Genomic DNA, 18,881 nt, shown 5'->3' on the forward strand with positions numbered 1-18,881 from the left:
CGAAACGGCATAGTATCGACAAGGCATAGGACCGAAACAGGTTTCTGAGCTGAATTGTCGGTCGTATGCCATGTCGGTCCTGTGCCGCATCCCTGCTTCAGTTCACGTAGTTCAGCAGGAGCTACAGTTAGTTCCTGCTAAATTCAGGCACTCTGTGGAAAAGAAGCTGACAGATGTTCTTACCAGAAACTCCTGCAAATGACTGCAAAACAATTGAAGCAATGGGAAAAATACCTTCAAGATAAGGACCACCGCACTAAACTTTCTCCTTTCCATTCAGGCCGGTAGCGAGCCCAAAAATGTAAGGGGGCTGAAGTTCGAGGGAGCCATACTATAGTTCATCACCATATTATACATCATTTGCAAGCCTACTGTGAAAATTTAAGGGGGGCAGCACAAATTTAGGGGGGCCGGTCCCCCTAGACCCCCTGGATTCGGACATGTTTCCATGTATTAAATTAAATCAAGTTATGTTTTAGCTATTACTAAAATGCTCATTTGTGAAATTTGCGGGTTTTGAAGCTTCTTTTCTGTCCCTTCTCACTTCAGCCTTTTCTAAATCCATATGTGTTTCGTAATATTCTGCTTAATAATTACCATCATTTCACTCGTTCTATTAAATTCACGATATCGCTGAGGAACTATCAAGAAGTTTGTAAAATAAATGAATAAATGCTGAAAAGACGTGTATCTATCTCTCTATCATTCGTTCCTAGCTACTTACATTTCTTCATCGTATTTTTTTTTTCAAGGGAATAAAATGACTAAAATAAACCATATTTTACATATATCTATATAAGGATAGCCAATTTTTTTCGAAAAATACCTTGTCGAAAACTAAAAATTTTGGGAAAAACAAAATTATTTTCGAAAAGCGTAAACTTCTTCGAAATAATGAAAAATTGATTTTAAAGAAAAGGCCATCCCTAATCTGGATTGTATTTGTGTACAGCACAAAATGATGCATTTTGTTCTAGGGAGCCAATGCCATTTTAGAGGTGGCTTGTCCCCTATGGTTGCTGTCCTGCCTGTACATTTTTTTTTTTTTTTTTTTGCTTTATTTTGACAACATTGTGGAGATATATTGATTGTTATGTTTATTTCTTAATGTTGTCCATGTATATTACAGTATGTTGAATCATTTAACATTTTTATTTTTATTCATTGTTAAGAATAATTCATTGTTATATTCTAGAACAATTAACATGCTTCTTGGTAGTTACAGCGTTAACATGTATAAGTTTGATGTCTTGGAATTGAAATTCGATATGTGAAAACTCCAGATAAGTATTGTTACATAGAATTTCAATAATACTCCCCCAGTGGTACTTTAGTGGTATTCACACATCATTTAATATAATAAATAATCTATTGATGTGTTAAAATATACAGCGAAACTTGTTTATATTGGCCAAGGTTACTGAAAATTGAACAACACCCACCTACATATATTAAAGTTAAAATAAGTGTATTTTTGAGGCAAAATCTATTATAGACTATAAAAAGGGTAACTGAGGTGAATATCGTTATGTCTACAATATCGCCGCTGATACGGAAAATTTTAGTTTAAGAAGTTACCTACACTGTTGAAAAGCTATTTTCATCTGCGTATATTTGTTGGTTGTCTGTCGGTACTTGCTGACACATTTTCGGGAAATTCTCGTTCCTTTAGTTCGCCTGAGGCCTTGTGGAAGAAGACACGCTGTGTGCTTTGAAGCCACAAAAACATCGTCAATTTTCAAGAATTTTTTAAAGTAAATACTCTCCTATTCTCTTTGCTTTCTAGACATAAAACTCTAAAATACGTTTGCGTCACTTAGGACTTTAGCTCATTGCAGATGATAAAGAAAATGTATTTCCTTTCATTAGTAGAAGTTTAGTAACGGATAACTAAAATAGTATAATGCAGACAATACCGCCGTATACTCTTGTTGGTAATATCGCCAACGGACATCGCAGTCACTTGGATGCATCTGCACTTGAATTGGCTGTCAAATTTGATATTGTAATGCTTCATCTTCTCTCCCATTGTAGACACGAACTGCAACCACTTGATGTGAGCTGTTTCAAATCTCTCAACGTAGCATGGAATGAAGCCACAGTCACGTTTCAACAAATGTATCCTGGGAAATCATTAAGCAAGCAACAGTTTCCTTGACTTTTTGCTTGAGTATGGTACAAGGCTGCAACTCCTGAAAATGCTATTTCAGGGTTTAGGGCATCAAGAATCACTCCCTATGATCCAAACATGTTTCCAGAAACTGCCTTTGCTCCTAGCTTAACTTCCGAAAAAAGATCCAATGTCGAAAAGCCTATAGCTGATCATGAACTTATTGATTCCACTTCATAGAAAGGTAAATTTCCAATTCCGACAGGTTTCCATGGATCATTGCAAAATCCCAAGGATAAAGTCTTATTACAAATTATCGTGGCTAAGATTTTGTCAACATCTAAAATTAAGGGTCCAAAAGTTTGCTGAAAATCAGTTAACAGCAAAACAATTGTTCTAAGACAGGAATTGTTGATAGAATTTGAAAGAGCTTCCAAAGGACAAACTTCAAAGAAAATCGGGAAGATGGAATTAAATATAGCTGGTCAATCCAGACAACTCCTAAACGATTATCATCAACCGAAGTTGTGTGTTAGCCAAGATTAGCGTATTACAAAAGAGAGCCATCAGAAGGACAATTTTTGGGTAATTTTGGGGAGTATTATTACCAACGAAAATACTAGATTCAATTTATAGGATGCAAGATGTGGTTTCATGAAAACTATGAGTCAGTGAAGTCTGTATCAATAGCTGGAGTGTCAAGACTGTTGGACAATCTTTTTTTTTTTTCTTAAGATTACGTCTGCGTTATGTGAATCCACAGAGGAAGTCTATTGTATTGTTATTTACTAGTCATATATATTTTTTAAAAATAATGTTTTATTGTGTATTATTATTTGCTGCATACTTGTTTATTGTATTTCCAATTATGTTTTTCTAACATTGGATTGAAAACCTACCACTCAAATTTATGTACCTATTTTGTAAATCCTGAGATTTGTAAGTGGCGATGTTATGTTCAGATGCTTACAATATCGCCCATTTGCCTATTGTAACAAAAGCATTAATAAACTATAGCTGGTTTCTTATATTGAAAATTCAGCTGGTGAATATTTTACTATAAAGTCCTAGGCAGTTGATGTAGAGTTTTTTTCTTGTTGAAGATCAATGAAATGTATCCAATATTCCGAACTAGTCGCGATGTTCGCATCAGTTACCTTATACCTATTTCTAATGTAACTAATTATTACTTACGTGTGAGTTTATCTTTTATACACAACATATAAAAACATTACTCCTGTAATGCAAAAAAAATGCACGTACTATATATTTAAGTTTCCTATTAGCACAAAACCAAAAGGTACATTCTTTATTCATAGTTATATATCTTCCACGTATGACGATAGATCCAGATAAGATCGCCAATTTAAGAAGCTGCTAAGACCATCCATGCAATCTTGCAGCGGTAAAAAATAGTAATTTTATTGCAAGAAACAGGAATGAAACCTTCATGCACCTCTGAAAGCTATCCCTTTCAACACGGCGACAGTCATGGCTTCGTTACGAACACTACTTTTGTTTCTTCTTGTACGCGCCAAAAATGACCTATCACAAACCAAAACAACTGGAAGTCGTTCAACGAAACTTACACAATCACTGCACGCCGTTTCGAAGCACAAAAGAAATAGGGGCACCTCTACATCGATTTTAATCAACCCGCACAATTGTGTTTCTCCGTGTTGAAAGGGGTATAGAAGAATTAGGGTCTAGTATGTGAGGTACAGTAAGCCTTCTTTCCTTAGCTTGTACCAATAAAATATCATTTTTTACTCATGTAACCCTTCTCAAGAGCCACCATTGGTCTAGTATTACTAGACTAATTAAGTAATCATTTGATAGACATGTTCTATATGTTTGGTAGACACGCTTCCTTTCTTACTCTTCAACGTTGTCCTATTTTTCTTTATACCTGTAACCACAATATTCACATAGATAAATGTCTATATTGGGGTTAATATTTAGCCGCACAACTTGACCGGTTTCAACCTGAACCAATGATCGTATTTTCTCATTTAAAAAAATGTACCATATTGTATTACAACAGACATGTTGTGTTAACAAGAAATCAAACCTTGTTTACCTTCATTTTTCATATTCCCACGCATACAGCAGCTTGCCTCTGTGTCTTTAATCTTCTCATTTCCATACCTTCATTCTCACCGCCGTGATTAATCCAATGGGTAGAAAAGCGTGATTAATTAAACAAACTCATCGGCATGAAAACGCCAAACATGTATTTCAATTTTTTGCCGTTTCTGATTTTGAAAACGCTCCTTCGTACACTATAAGTCATTACTCGGCACCTTGTAGTGTATATCACATGGTCATTAAAAAATCATATAATTTTCTTTAAGTAAGAGTAAAAACTTGATATCAATCTTGTTGAAATATTTGGGTTGAGAGCGGAGACAGCAAGAAAATTTTAACATCTATTTCTTTGCAAACCGGCAACAATATTTTTTAATAGGGCGCCAATACTTTTTCGGAGCAACGCATGTTTACTCATTACCAATACTTATCCTTTCTTCTTGCTCGTTCGGCGCCCTCTTGCTATCAGCGCCCAGGACAACAACCCCGCTCGTCTTCCCGTAAGTACGGCTCTGGTATTCGTCGAGAAATTCCAACTCGTTATCTTTAAAAGTGGGAATTCCCAGTGCAAGGCATGCATCTTTTAACTTACTTTTTACGTTTTGAAACTTCATTAAACTATCCAAATAAGAATTCCACCTTGTACGATAAGGTATTGTGAGAGACACACCACACCAACAATATCTTTGAAAACTTGAGGGATTTCGACTGCAAGTTCCGCAACAGCAGGCAATCTAAAATGGCGCCGCCGTAATGTTTATAACTGTTAGTTTCTAGTATACTGTGGTGCAGATTCGTAAATTGCGTAATATTTTATTACCAAGATCAGACTTATTTTCTATTTTGCATATTATGGAATATAACAAAATACACCACAAAACCTATTTCAAATATAAAATACAAAATAGTTTTTGAAAAGGTGTTTAATATATAAAATACAAAATAAGTATTTGAAATACATTCATTTGAAATGGGTCCCAGCACTGCTGCGGTGATGATGATGAAAATGATAATATCATGAGATCTCACTATCATATACAGAAACCATGTACACAAGTATACTCCAGTAATAATATGTTGTGGTAGTCTAAAGTACGAAAAGATGTGTTCTCTAGGTATAAAATACAAACAAAAATCCAAGAATGAAGTACACTAAAATTATGTTTATTGGATAAGCATATAGTTACCATAGTGGGTGGAACAAATAATTCGAATCTAAACCACTTACAATATTTTTCTACATAAACACTACAACGTACAACCTAAGTTAAGTAGCAACAAGATCTTAAAATTACATAAACACTACATCTATCTACATCCTTATCTTAATGTAACTAATTAACTCTATGTCTAATATATAACCCAGGTATAACTGTGAAGTTTGTTAGACGATTTGATAAATATAGTTTCCTGAAGAAGAAAAAAGAAGTTAAAAGAAAACTTATGTCTTGAGTTGTAAAGATAATAAATTTTCTGTGTGGTTGAAGTATTTACGTCAAAATCTGTCATGACTTAGAAGAATTACAATTATGAAACTGGAAAAGTTAAGGAAGAGAAAATGAAATGAAATAAAAACTAAGTTTTACGTCCCACGCTTATGCCGGCGAGTCTAAAACAGACGGTGATGATGAGAAATGAATTAAATGGTGAAAAAAGAAAGTGGGAAGAAACGGGAGAACCCCGAGGAAACCCACGCACACGGTGTTTTCCCACCACAAAGTTCACTTGGCACGAGCTGGTATGGAACTAGGGACCCCCTGCACCAGAGCCACCGCGGCCCCCAGTTAAGAAAGGGAAAAACTGATTTTGTTTGAATCGATCATGCGGACAATATAAAATGAAAAATAGGGAAAAATGAAACATTCGTATACATTTAGATAGTATACGAGGTCAAAAGTTCGCTGTGAACTAAAAGATTTATCGCACGCATTGTACAACGTTTAATTATCGGAATGTCAGAGGCTTAAAAATAAAATTAAGGAATTTATATATAGGTATCCGTGCAGTAAAATTTAAGATCATCATCTTAGCTGAAACTTGGCTGTGTTATTTATAATGATGAATTTATCGATAACAAATATGTATTTAGACAAGATAGACCTAATAGAATGGGATGAGATTGTTGTTGCAGTATCAACTGAAATACATGTTGTAAGTTGATAGTAAATATGGAAGTGCTATAGAACTAGTTACTAATGGGTAACAAACTTCACTACTTAATATCGATATATATTCCACCCAATTTTAAACTTGATAAATATCATGATTATTTACCAAAGTCGAGAGCATACGAAATGTTCAATATCATAATATGATTAACTTCGGTGACTTCAATATTCCGTCAGTTACAGATTAATCTTATAATCTTATGCACTGATCTCATCTCATTAGCCAAGTTTTTTGTCTTGAAATACTTTACAATTATTGTAACCATAAAAAACGATTATGACAAAATTTTGGATTTAGTTTCACTTAATGTAAGGAGTAGCATTACAGTAAGTCATAATATATGTGTCCTTTCGTAAGAGAACATAATATAAAGAAGCAGGTTAAGAAAACCAATCGTAGTCTGAGCACTGTGTATAATTATGCGAGAGCAGACTTTTATACCTTGTACAAGGAGTTATAAAGAAAAAGCTGGGATAGATTAAATATATATAAAGATGTTAATAATGATTTATATCTTAACTATATATAAAACTACATGAGCTGACATAAATTATTGAGCACTTCCTGTAGGGCTACAATGATTAAATTTGGCATGATTGTAGCTTTCCGGAACTAACCCACAGGAAAATTACCAAAAGTGAATATTTTTAATTTTTAGGGGGTCTAAAGAGGGGATGAAGAATTTCCCCATGTTATTTAAATGGCCTTTTTTTGAACCTATAATCTTATGTTTTAGTTAGTTAGAATTGGAATAAAAAGTTGAAATTCGGTATGTTTGTACGTTTTTGTTAGCACTACCTAAGTAAATCAGTAAAAATAAAAAATTCCAGCTTTAGAGTGTTTTTATAGGGAACTGAAAAATCTTTCCCATGTTATTTATATGGGACATCTTTTACACCCTCAAATTATTCCTGTAGGGCTACAATTATTAAATTTAACATGATTGTAGGTTTTCGGGACAAACCCACAGGAAAATTGCCAAAAGTGAATATTCTTAATTTTTAGAGGATCTAAAGAGGGGATGAAGAATTTCCCCATGTTATTTAAATGGGTCTGTTTTTGGACCTATAATCTTATGTTTTAAGTACTTAGAATTGGAATAAAAACTTGAAATTTGCTATGCCTGTACGTTTTCGTTAGCGTTACCTCAGTGAATCATCCAAAATAAAAATTTCCAACCGCAGAGTGGTTTTAAGGGGAACTGAAAAATCTTACCCATGTTATTTATATGGGATGTCTTCTACATCCCAAAATGTTTAGGCACTTCCGGCAGGATTAGAATGATGACATTTGGCATGATTGTAGCCTTCCAGGACTAACCAACAGGAAAATTGCCAAAAGTGAATATTTTAAATTTTTATGGGTCTAAAGGGGGATGAAGAAATTCCTATGCTATTTAAATGGGCGTTTTTTGGGATACAAAATCTTATGTTTTAGATAGTTGAAACATGAAAAGAAACGATTGCGAGGCCGTAGGACGAGTAAAGACTGTGTGTGGGGACGAAGCCCCCGGGTGGGTAGATTCAAGAAATATAAAGAGCAAGTTTACGAAATTCACTGTTGATGCAAAGGCCGATAGATAAAAAACGCGAGGAAGTAGGCCAAGCAGCCCCAGGGGTTTGGGGGCGGAGCCCTTCAGCTAGCCAGAGGCTAGTTTTTATATATTTTCAACAGAATCATTTATGCATATGTTCCAAAGAGAACATTTTATAAGAAATATTCAAATACATGCTGGTATTAATACAGAAATAATTAACACTTTAAAAGAGAAATAATATTGTAGATAACTAAAAATGCAATACGAGACGAATTGCGTGGAAACTTAAAGTGTATTATGGATAAGGCGCATAAATCGTATATTTTTCAAACTGAAAATATGATACATACGAGTTTGAAAAAACTTTAAAACTTTATCAACAACAAAAAATAAATAAATTAGCAACTAGTCATATGACCTAGCAAAAACAATCTTTAGATACCAATAATTTTATTGCTATCAATTTTGCTGAATTCTTTAAAGGGTATATTCTCAACATCCTGGTAATTCTACTACAGCTGATTCGATTAACTTTGAAGAGTGCCAACGCTTGAATATAAATGTTGTCCCTGAAGATCATTATGTAAAATCAGTTAGGAAGTCGAAGCCATCAAAATCTTCTGGACCTGATTTAAGTTAATACCTCGTGTATATATTATTCAATCTTGTGCCGAGATATTGATAAAAAGCATTGTGTTTTATAATCTTCCATTAAGAACACAGACCTTTCCTGAAGCCTGGAAGATTAGCAAGACCCGCCCAATTCACAAAAAAGGTAATCCATCTGAAGTTGAAAACTATAGATTGATATCATTTATCTCGGTACCATCTAAAATATTTGAACAGATTCTTATTCCAAACTATATAATAATGTGAAATCTTATATTTCTGTATATCAGCATAAATCTTATCCTAGGAGATCAACTGTGACTAATTTAATTATTTTTCTTCTCTACCTCTCCAAATCATTTGATATCAAGCATAATGTAGATGTCATCTATACAGATTTTGCTAAGGGTATCGACAAACTAAATCATGGCATATTGCTTAAAAAGTTATCAGATTTTGTTTTTTCAGATGACTTTTAATGTTAATTTCATGTTACTTTTAAAAAAACCGTAAATAATTTGTGACATTCAATTAAGCCCATTCGCTATTGTACGAAGTTAATTCTAGCATACCTCAAGGATCAAACCTCTGTTCTTTTTGTTGTTTATTAATAACCCTCCGACAGTAGTAAACGATGTTTGCGGACGATATTGTAATGTCCCACGTGGTATTGTGTATAAACAACTCTTCACGCTAATGTTTACAAACACCACCACATGGTTTAACAAGAGGATTCTACACACCAGATGGATCCACTATCATCTGCAGACGACGGACTTCAGGCCCCTCCCACGAAGCAGACGATGACAACGAAGCAGCAGCACCACCTCCACCCGAGGATTCCTATAAATTTGGTGGACGACAGCAACTAAATACCAGTTTTCTACTGTCCCTCATACTGTTTGCCACGGAACATTAGGGGTAACCTAACCCAAGGCCTCTAGTCTGCAACGGGACTCTTGATCTATCCTTTCTCCTGGCTTAGCCTGCTACAGGGCTCTGTCTGGGAATCCTAACCTCAACCACTTCGCCAGTTACGGGGTTCTGTTGGCCACCCAACCATCCCTCTGCTTGCCATGGAGCATTGGGTCCCTAACTCCACTCTGTTTAGCCTGCTACGGGACTCTGTAGAGATCCTGTCTGTGACCTTACGGTCAAAGACTACCTATAACTAACCTTGCAAACTTGGAGAAATTATCTGTATAGTATTTTGTAAAATACTGTTTATACTGGAAGTTTTATAATAAAAGCCGGTAGTGGGAGTCCTTTCCGGACACTCTTTTTATTAATGCTCTACCTACAACCTATATACCTACCTAAAAGTTTTACAATATGAAATTGTATAAAGAAATAAACATTCGCAGTGATGTGCATTTGCTGGAGGATCTGGATGTTCTACAAATATTTGTTTCGTTTATTTCTTGAGTTCAATTTTACTAATTTTCTGTTTATATCAATGCTCAGTGATTTCTTTATTATTGAGTTAAATGCTGCTAATTACATATACTTATTTATGACTTGTTCATTCTTTGAATTATTCAATATCTTTGGAATCGCATTAGCGAAAAAGTCAAATTTTGCACCATATAAAATCTAGAAAAAAAGAAAAATTAAACCATTACAATAAAAATAACAGTTTATAACTAGAAACATTTCATCATAAAATATGGAATTCAGAAATGTCAAAAAGGAAAATCGATATATACGACCTAAATAGTTGAAGTGACCATACAAAGGTAACTTATTTATAAGCACATTAGTTTGAATATTATAATCATATCTAAAGATCAAACTATGAAATACTGAGTTTGAACTGGACCCAACAAAATCCTGAAACTTTCGAAATCTCTCCGATGTTAGCCATCGTGTACTGAAAGGAAAATTAAACCTTCCAAATTTACAGTGAAACATTTAACGAAGAAATGTGTGTAACTTGTACTCACCATTTGTTGTTAGTTTGGTGCTGATGTGGTTTTGGCACACCACATTTTGGAAGATATACAGGTAAAATTTAGTACTTTGAATAGGATTGCCAACTCTGGAAAATAAAAAAAATCGACACTCCCTAAATTCCCTATGACATAGATCTAAGTGTGAAATATCTCTGTTCGGACCCATCCATGGAAGGAAAGGCTTGTGTATAGCCCACTCCCCCCAGTTCTTTGTCACCGGAACTGGAAGAATCACTACTACTACTACTGCTATTACTACTACTACCACTACTAATACTACTACTACTAATACTACTACCACTACTGCTACTGCTACTGCTACTATTACTACTACTCCGACTATTACTACTACTTATATCGAGAACAGAACCCAACCAACCCCTGCGGGGCTTCTAACCCGTTCCTACTACTACTACTACTACTAGTATTGCTACTAACTACCACCACTACTACTTCTACTACTACTACTACTACTACTACTACTACTACTACCACTACTACTGCTACTACTACTACTACTACTGCTGCTATTACTACTTATTCTAAAGCCTCCTTACCACAAGATTTACATCCTAAATCTTTATAACATGTGATTCCGATTCATTATGAACTAATATGAATCGTTAGAATCACTATGATTCGTTAAAAATCACTGGGGGGAGCGGGCTATACTCAATCCGAAGGAAATGTACTGTCGTGAACAGAAGTGCATTAGCAACTGTAGTCTGCAAATCCTCAGTATATGCACTAATAAGCTTAATAGATACGTTGTGCTAGGCTATAAATGAGAAACTGAAATCGGCATTGATCATTTTATGGTATTTACCAGTAACTGCCACTTCTTTAAAATTATCGAAACAGGTTTATAAAAGTATATTAATCTGTAGGTGACAATCTTGTATTTGGAAAATGAAATTTATTGTGTAAAAATTTAAAAATAGAAAGAGATGTTGGTTTCTGTACCGGGCGCCAAATTTGTAAAAATTTAAAAAAAAAATAGGAAGTGGTTGTTGTTCGGAGCGCCAAATCTTTGTAGAACTTTAAAAAAAGATGAGTGGGGTGTTGAGTTCGTGTTCCGGGTGCCACAATTGCTCATGTGCACTACCGTTGAAGTCTCCGTTCTTTGAACTAAAATGGTTTATGACTCGATGAAGACTGATATCATGGCATTGGAAAACTTATCTCCCCGCGGTATCCCAGGGCTTTAGGGAAATAAGATCCCCTAAGCCGTGAGAACAAACGAAAATTTATTTTATTCGCACCTGTATCCGTGTATTCACATGCTGCAATGCTGAAAAAAGAATTTTGCTTTAATTTATGATTTGTAGGGACGAACTAGACTGATTTTCACTTTCCATGAAACTGGATAATAATAATAATAATAATAATAATAATAATAATAATAATAATAATAATAATAATAATAATAATAATAATAATAATAATAATAATAATAATAATAATGTTGGAAGAAATAAACAAATATTTTGAATTTAAAATTTAAGTTAAAAATCACGAAAATTAGTTCAATTCAGTCCACAGTTGATAGAATTGGAAAATTGCGTACATTGCCTTATTAGAATAAATATTTCTATGCATTTGAATATTTCTTAACAATTAATAACAGACTCTTAAAAAAAATGTTATTCTTGAGGTGAGGGATACAACTTGTTCATGAAAGAAAAAGTTCACGAATTTAGGTTAAGAATATAATAAAAGCTTTAATGAGTAAAAAAGTAAAAAAAAAAAATGTTTAAATAAAAAAATCAAGTATGACGCAAATTAACACTGAATCTGGAATTTTATGCTAACAAATATGAAGAATAAGGCACCAAAATTAATTTAAGTTAATTAAATTACATTTTTGTTTTCTCTCTTGACCTATAGCTTGAATGAATTATTATAAGTAACCTGACACACATAAACAAACTAAGGAAACCGATATCCATAACCAGTCCTACATGAAATTTATGATTGTTTATCCTTACATAATGAGCTCTTATAATTATGCACAATACAAAACTGGTTACTTTTAACCTTACATTTGAAAATACTTAGTTACGTGACATTGGATGATAAACGTATGATTAACGTTGATCAGCTGATATGAATTTAAGATTGGTATAGTTTGATGGAATCTGAATTTAAAGACCTACGATTTAGGTTGAGTGGATTTAAAAAAAAAAATAGTGGAATAAATTAGAATACGTTGAAATAAGTTGAAATATGTTGAAATAAGTCAAAATAAGTTGAAATAAATCAAAATAAGTAGAAATAAGTCATGACTTTGAATTAAGATTTAGTGAGAAATTTGAAAGAAAAATAGAATGACCTAAAGAAACTAAGTAAGTCTATGCCTGGCTTCTAATCGTTTCTAATCATAACTGAGATTGGGAGATAATTACACCAGATATAAAATTTGATATCAACATAAACAAGAATATATCATACATACATAATATCAATGCAAGTAGTATTGTTATTTAACCATACATAACATCCTATACACATATTGGCGAATATACAAAAATACCAAGACACAAATATAGATAGATAGATAGATAGGTAGATAGATAGATAGATAGATAGATAGATAGATAGATAGATAGATAGATAGATAGATAGATAGATAGATAGATAGATAGATAGATAGATAGATAGATAGATAGATAGATAGATAGATGTCATGATTGACAGCTTCTGTAAAAATTGATCCAATTTTGATGAAATGTGATATACTATATATATTTTTGTATGAAATTTTCCATAATCCTAAATTATTTTCTTAATTCTCTTATTAACCATTATAACCTTTTATTTACTAACTCAGTAATACTAGATATAAAATTAATTAATGTCTTTTTTAAAAGAAAAAGAAAAACGAAAGTAAATATAGTAATTAAACAATCATGCTTTCACCCAACAATCAAATATTCGTTCTTGGAAACCTAACTTTCGTCTAAACTTGTATTTTTTTTTTCAAGAGTTTAATCAAAGGATCTACAGAAAACAGTGTATTACAGTGCGTGAGGGATCGTGAGAAAAGTTACATCGGTAAAAACTTATTTTATTGCAAGGAACTGAATATTATATATTTTATTGCTTCATGCACCTCAGGAAGCTGTATAGAAGAGTTAGGTTCTAGTACATGAAGTAAGCCTCTTTCCCTTAGCTTGTACCAATAAAATTTCGATTTGTACCCATGTGACCCCTCTCAAGAGCCGCCATTGCTCTGTTATAAGATTAATTAAGTAATCATTTGGTAGACATGTTGTATATGACCTTCTCCTTTCTTACTCTCTTCCGTTGTTTTATTTTCCTTTACACTTGTAACCACAATATTCACATAGATAGATATCTACACTGAGAAAAAAAATTGTAGGTGGCGTGCTTAAAAACATAGGTTACATGCGTAATTCCTGTAGATTTGGACAACGTACAGCAGACGTATAACTGAAAACGCATGTTTTATAATAGTTTCTGTATAAATGTTCCATCTATACGTACTTTCCGTATGAAACAATGTAAGCGGTCAGGATCTCACATACAAATGGACGTATATAACATATAGCTGACGAAGGTAACATAAGTATATGCATGTGATATACGTAAAACTGTTAGATGTCAGACGGCATGATGTAACGGCATGCAACGGCATGATGTAACATCTAAGGGCATATGTAGTTAAGCAAGAGGATACGGTATATTTGTACAATATACCGCTGTCCGGAGAACGGATTTTTCTCTGTGTATATTGGGATAAATATTTAGCCGCACACACTTGACTAGTCTCAACCTGAACAAGTGATCGTCTTTTCTAATTAAAAAAAAAAGGCCAAATTGTATTACAACATGTATGTCGTGTTACAAAACACTTATATATATTTTTTTTCAGCAGAATTTACCCAGAAATATCGTCTGATATCTTAGATGAATTCGCTTAGTTAACCCGACTAATTTCAACCCATAAGAAATAGCCTTAACTCTTAACCCTCAAAATAATGTACGTTAAATGACACTAAAAACTCGTGTGGTTTTACTTGTAATATTGTAACTTCGTTTGACAATGATTCATATGCCTCATATACCAGAGAAAATCGACGAGTTTCAGCTGAAAGAACCGAAGTACAAATTGAAGCTAACAATTTTTCAATGAACCATATTTAAATGAGTCCTTCCATAAACACACTTAACATCAATTTGTTTTTGACAACAAAGCAGGTTTATGCTACTAGAAGACATCTCCAGTGACTCCATATTTTATTGACCATTGAGTACCATTGTCGATATGGGTAAGTAGAAAACCGGTAGGCTTTGTAAGTCACGAATACGTTCGTCTCGATGTCGCAAAGTGAGGTGTGTTCGAACTGGAGTCGAGAAACCGATCGACCGTCCCGACAGTGCTGTGGTCACTTCTCGGGTCACCAGGCATCACTGAACAGGCTTTTGATGGAGATCTTTGGGTCTATCCTCATCTCCTGACTCTGCTGTGTAATTCTGTGCCATACACTACCCATGAAACCATAGAGACTCAGCAGAATCCTCACAAAAAGTGGCGAGAACCGGACCAGAAGCACGGATTGTTTGCTTGTGGTAGTGCTTATCTCTTGTGACGGACGGGCTCCTCGGGCAATGTGGGTATGGGAAGAACGTACGGACATCCTAGTTTCCGAACATTCAAACCCCGATGTCGAACTTGAGGTTGTTCAATGCCAGGACTCAAAACAGCCAGATACTGCTGATTGCTCTCGGTTATTTCGACCCATGCTTCAGCTGAGCTTCGTTTGGTTCCACTTGGAAAACATTCTTGGGCTTGGTTGTAATATGTAACAGGTCCGTAGCTAGGAGTGTATTATGGGGGAGGCACAGTTCAATTTGTTCCCTAACACACACACACACACAAACCAAGCTGAGCTGAAGAATGGATCGAAGTAGTCGAGAGCAATCAGCAGTCTGCATATTAGGAAACTAGCGTGTTTGCACGTTCTTCCCATACCCACATTGCCCAAGTTGCCCGTCAGTCATCGAAGAAAGAGCCTCCACAAGTAAATAACCCGTGATTCTGGGCCGATCCTCATCATTTCTTGTGAAAATCCTGCTGGATCTCTGTGGTTTCATGTGTAGTGTGCGGCATAGAATTACGCAGTAGAATCAAATCATGATGATAGCTCAAAGGTCTCCACCGGAAGTCTCTACAGTGGCACACGATGGCCCGAGAAGTGAGCAAAACACTGTCGGGACCGCCGATGGGTTTTTCGTCTATTGTTCGAACACACCTGACTGTGAGACATCAAAATCAGCGTATTGGTGACCTACAGAGCCTACCCGTTCTCTACGTACCCATATTGACTCTAGTGCTAACTGGTCAAGAAAGTAGGGATACAACAATGCATTGGGTTGAGATGCTCTTTACCATTTTCCAAGAGTCTTACACAGTATGTTCATCTCTTCCACTACAAAATCCGACTCAAAAAGTTCAATTTCAGCAGTCACATTTGTCCGTTATGAAGATCTCTCTCAATTTCTACCTGTGCTTCTATTGTGTACTTCTTTTATGATTCAAAAAGAATCTCGAATAAGTACTGAACGTAACAAGTATATATACAGTACGTGTATACATATATTTTTTACTACATGATTCTCATTTGTTAATATACTTTCTTTTTCTTCTAGGTTTCTGAAGTACAACAACCTACAACAAAATGGCGATCTTCAGAAGTCCTTCATCTCTTCAAGACATTCTTTACTCTGCTATATTAGAAACAGTTCTCTCAAAACGTTCCAAGACAGATAAGGAAATGTACTCTTTTTATCAAGAAAGACAAGGTATTCGTGATTACTATGCCCTACTGCCAACAAATGTATATTTGAAACTGACTGACATGGCTTTAAAACATTTTGAAAGTTACTCTCCATTTGAAGATTCTTTTCGTAAAGAACCCGATTATTATCCAAAGAGCTTGTATTTACTAGAAATATTTCTTCAAAAACAGATTCGTACCATTGATATTATGATAAACACAAACATAACACATTTTCATTTTACTAGAATATTGGAACTATTGAGCGAGAACAGCAACAGTTTACATAGTCTAAACTTAAGATGTTGGTTTAAGAGTATTACGGAAGATAACAGTGAATTTATGAAGAAAGCACTTTCGACAGCTGTAAACCTTGTTCGACTAAACTTAGGAGATTCTTGTACCGATGAAATTCTCGCTGCTATTGGAAGAGAGTGCCATAATCTGAGGGAATTGGATGTGCTATCCTCGGGAGTTACAGATGTTGGTCTTAATTATTTAGCTCAAAACATAACGGAATTGGAAGACGCTAATACTTTCGATTATATTAATAGCACTGAATGGGAGAGTACTTTCTGAAAACTTCCCAACGTATTTCCAAAAGTCTGCGAGTTGATGCCCTTACGAGACCTAATGCGTGAAGAGAATAGAGTCCAGAAATATTCAAGAACAAAGAACCGTCTATGTTCTACGTTACATAAATTAGCAATACCACAGAAGCTTAGTCACTTACATAGAAATCAGTTAGCATTGCTGGAGTTGTTGGAAAACCTAGAGATTCTAGATACCGATTTAAAAGCTCTATTTTCCTATTTGGTGAAGGTGGGATGGAAACCTCAGGAGGGTCAAGGTCAAGAATTAAAATTGACTAAAATAGAACTGAGCTCTGTGACTGTTGAAATAATTAATTTAATTCAGAAACTTTGTCCAAGATTAGTGGCACTAGATATTGAAATACATGACAATATGGATATTTGCACTTTTCCATCTCTTGAATATCTGAGTGTCAGAATTCAAATAGGTCATGAGAATTTCAGCGATAAATTGATGACATATCTTTCTAAGAAAGGAGAAAATATCAAGAAATTAGAGATCAGACACAGTTTTTATTCTTCAATACACGTGAAAGAGTTGGATTTATCACCGATATTAAAGTATTGTCCATATCTAAATATGTTCTCAGCAGTATGATTTCCACTTTATCCATGGTAATAACGTACTCATCTGAACAACTCTACTCTCTAACATCTGTTAAGTTACGGGTGTCTGTTTATGAAGATAGTCTTATCAATTTGTTACTTAGAGCACCCAACATTGAGGAAATTCTTATCTTCAATCTGTCAAATAAATCTGAAGACTTTATTCACAAAATTTGTAACGTGCCTCCACGACCACATTTCAAAATATTTTGGGTTCGAAGTTTGCCTACACATATTTTAGAAACTGAGATCGAGATGCTTCTCTTCCTTTCGAACTTTGATCAAATCAAAATTTTGGGGCCCCTTCCTAAAGAATTGTGGAAATTTGGTTTGGAGAATGAAAAATCCAGAAAGAGATACAATCAAATAATCACTACTTTAGACTAGATTCGTTTTTCTGTGGTGAATCTAAGAAAGAAGTTTTCTTACCATTCCAGAGTTCATATATGTATATATTCATTTCGAAGTAGATCTTATGAATCTTTTGTTTGTATCAAGTTCAAAATTAATAACTTACATTCTGCACTTCTTTAGGAATTTTTAAATATAAAATTCAATAAAACAAATTTTACAGTATGTTGTGCAATATATATTTCATATATTTATGTGTAGTCTAAATGTGTATTTCGTATTCGTTTACAAGAAGCGGAACTTGGTTGTTAACTTCCGAAGTGGAATACGGCTTAAGTTTCTCCATGACTTATTTCTTGCCTGGGAAATTTTTGGGGTTTATTTGTACATATTTTAACCTAAATTAAGAGAAAAGTAGTAAGTTTTACCTTTTGTCTCCCATTATAACAAAAACACACATAAATTATTGTATTCTGAAGGGAAAAATACAAATTTTCAAGAATCAAAGACAATCGTGTCTCGGTCCTGTACCTCGCCCGATGACCACGAAGAAACCCTGTACATGATACGTGATGCTAAGGTGGAACTGGAGACGAGGTGCAGATACAAAATACACAACATCTTTTGTAATGTCATAACAACTTCTACCACTTGGAAAAGATGCGGGAACACCCAAAACATATGGTGACATCTGCAGTCGAAACCGAGATCTCTTGGAAGTTAAAATCAAAATATCCGATCAGTTGAACTCGCTGACGTAGAGAACTTAAATGTATAACACGTGAAAACTTAATATAATCATTACTTCCGCAAACGATTTATTATACGTTCTAGTTCGAACTTAGCGTAGTTAGTATTAAATGATTTAGCGTAAAATGAGATCATTTTATCTATAATATTAAAATATTTGAATATTTGAATCTGAATGGTACGAACAAATTATAACATAAATATCGATCACATCAACATAAGTATGGCATACAACTAATTACATTCATATTAACAACTCAAGACATTAACATCATGCCTGTAGGTGATCATCGGGTTAAAATATAACAGATGCTA

General features: G+C 34.3%; 2 protein-coding genes across 2 annotated transcripts in view; one reads left to right on the plus strand and one right to left on the minus strand.

Moving 5' to 3' along the window:
* LOC145675822 (uncharacterized) overlaps positions 1 to 18,881 on the minus strand; it is a 526,764-nt gene that overhangs the window by 407,407 nt on the left and 100,476 nt on the right. The gene's annotated exons all lie outside the window — the stretch shown is intronic.
* Positions 10,072 to 18,035, plus strand: LOC145676106 (uncharacterized). Its single transcript, XM_081746996.1, has 2 exons — positions 10,072 to 10,249; positions 16,139 to 18,035. The coding sequence occupies exon 2, from the start codon at positions 16,168 to 16,170 to the stop codon at positions 16,843 to 16,845; it is 678 nt and encodes a 225-aa protein (XP_081603122.1). The 5' UTR covers positions 10,072 to 10,249; positions 16,139 to 16,167; the 3' UTR covers positions 16,846 to 18,035.

The sequence above is a fragment of the Thermobia domestica genome, chromosome 18 (assembly GCF_964235325.1).
Source record: "Thermobia domestica chromosome 18, izTheDome1.hap1.1, whole genome shotgun sequence".
NCBI classification, from domain to species: domain Eukaryota; kingdom Metazoa; phylum Arthropoda; class Insecta; order Zygentoma; family Lepismatidae; genus Thermobia; species Thermobia domestica.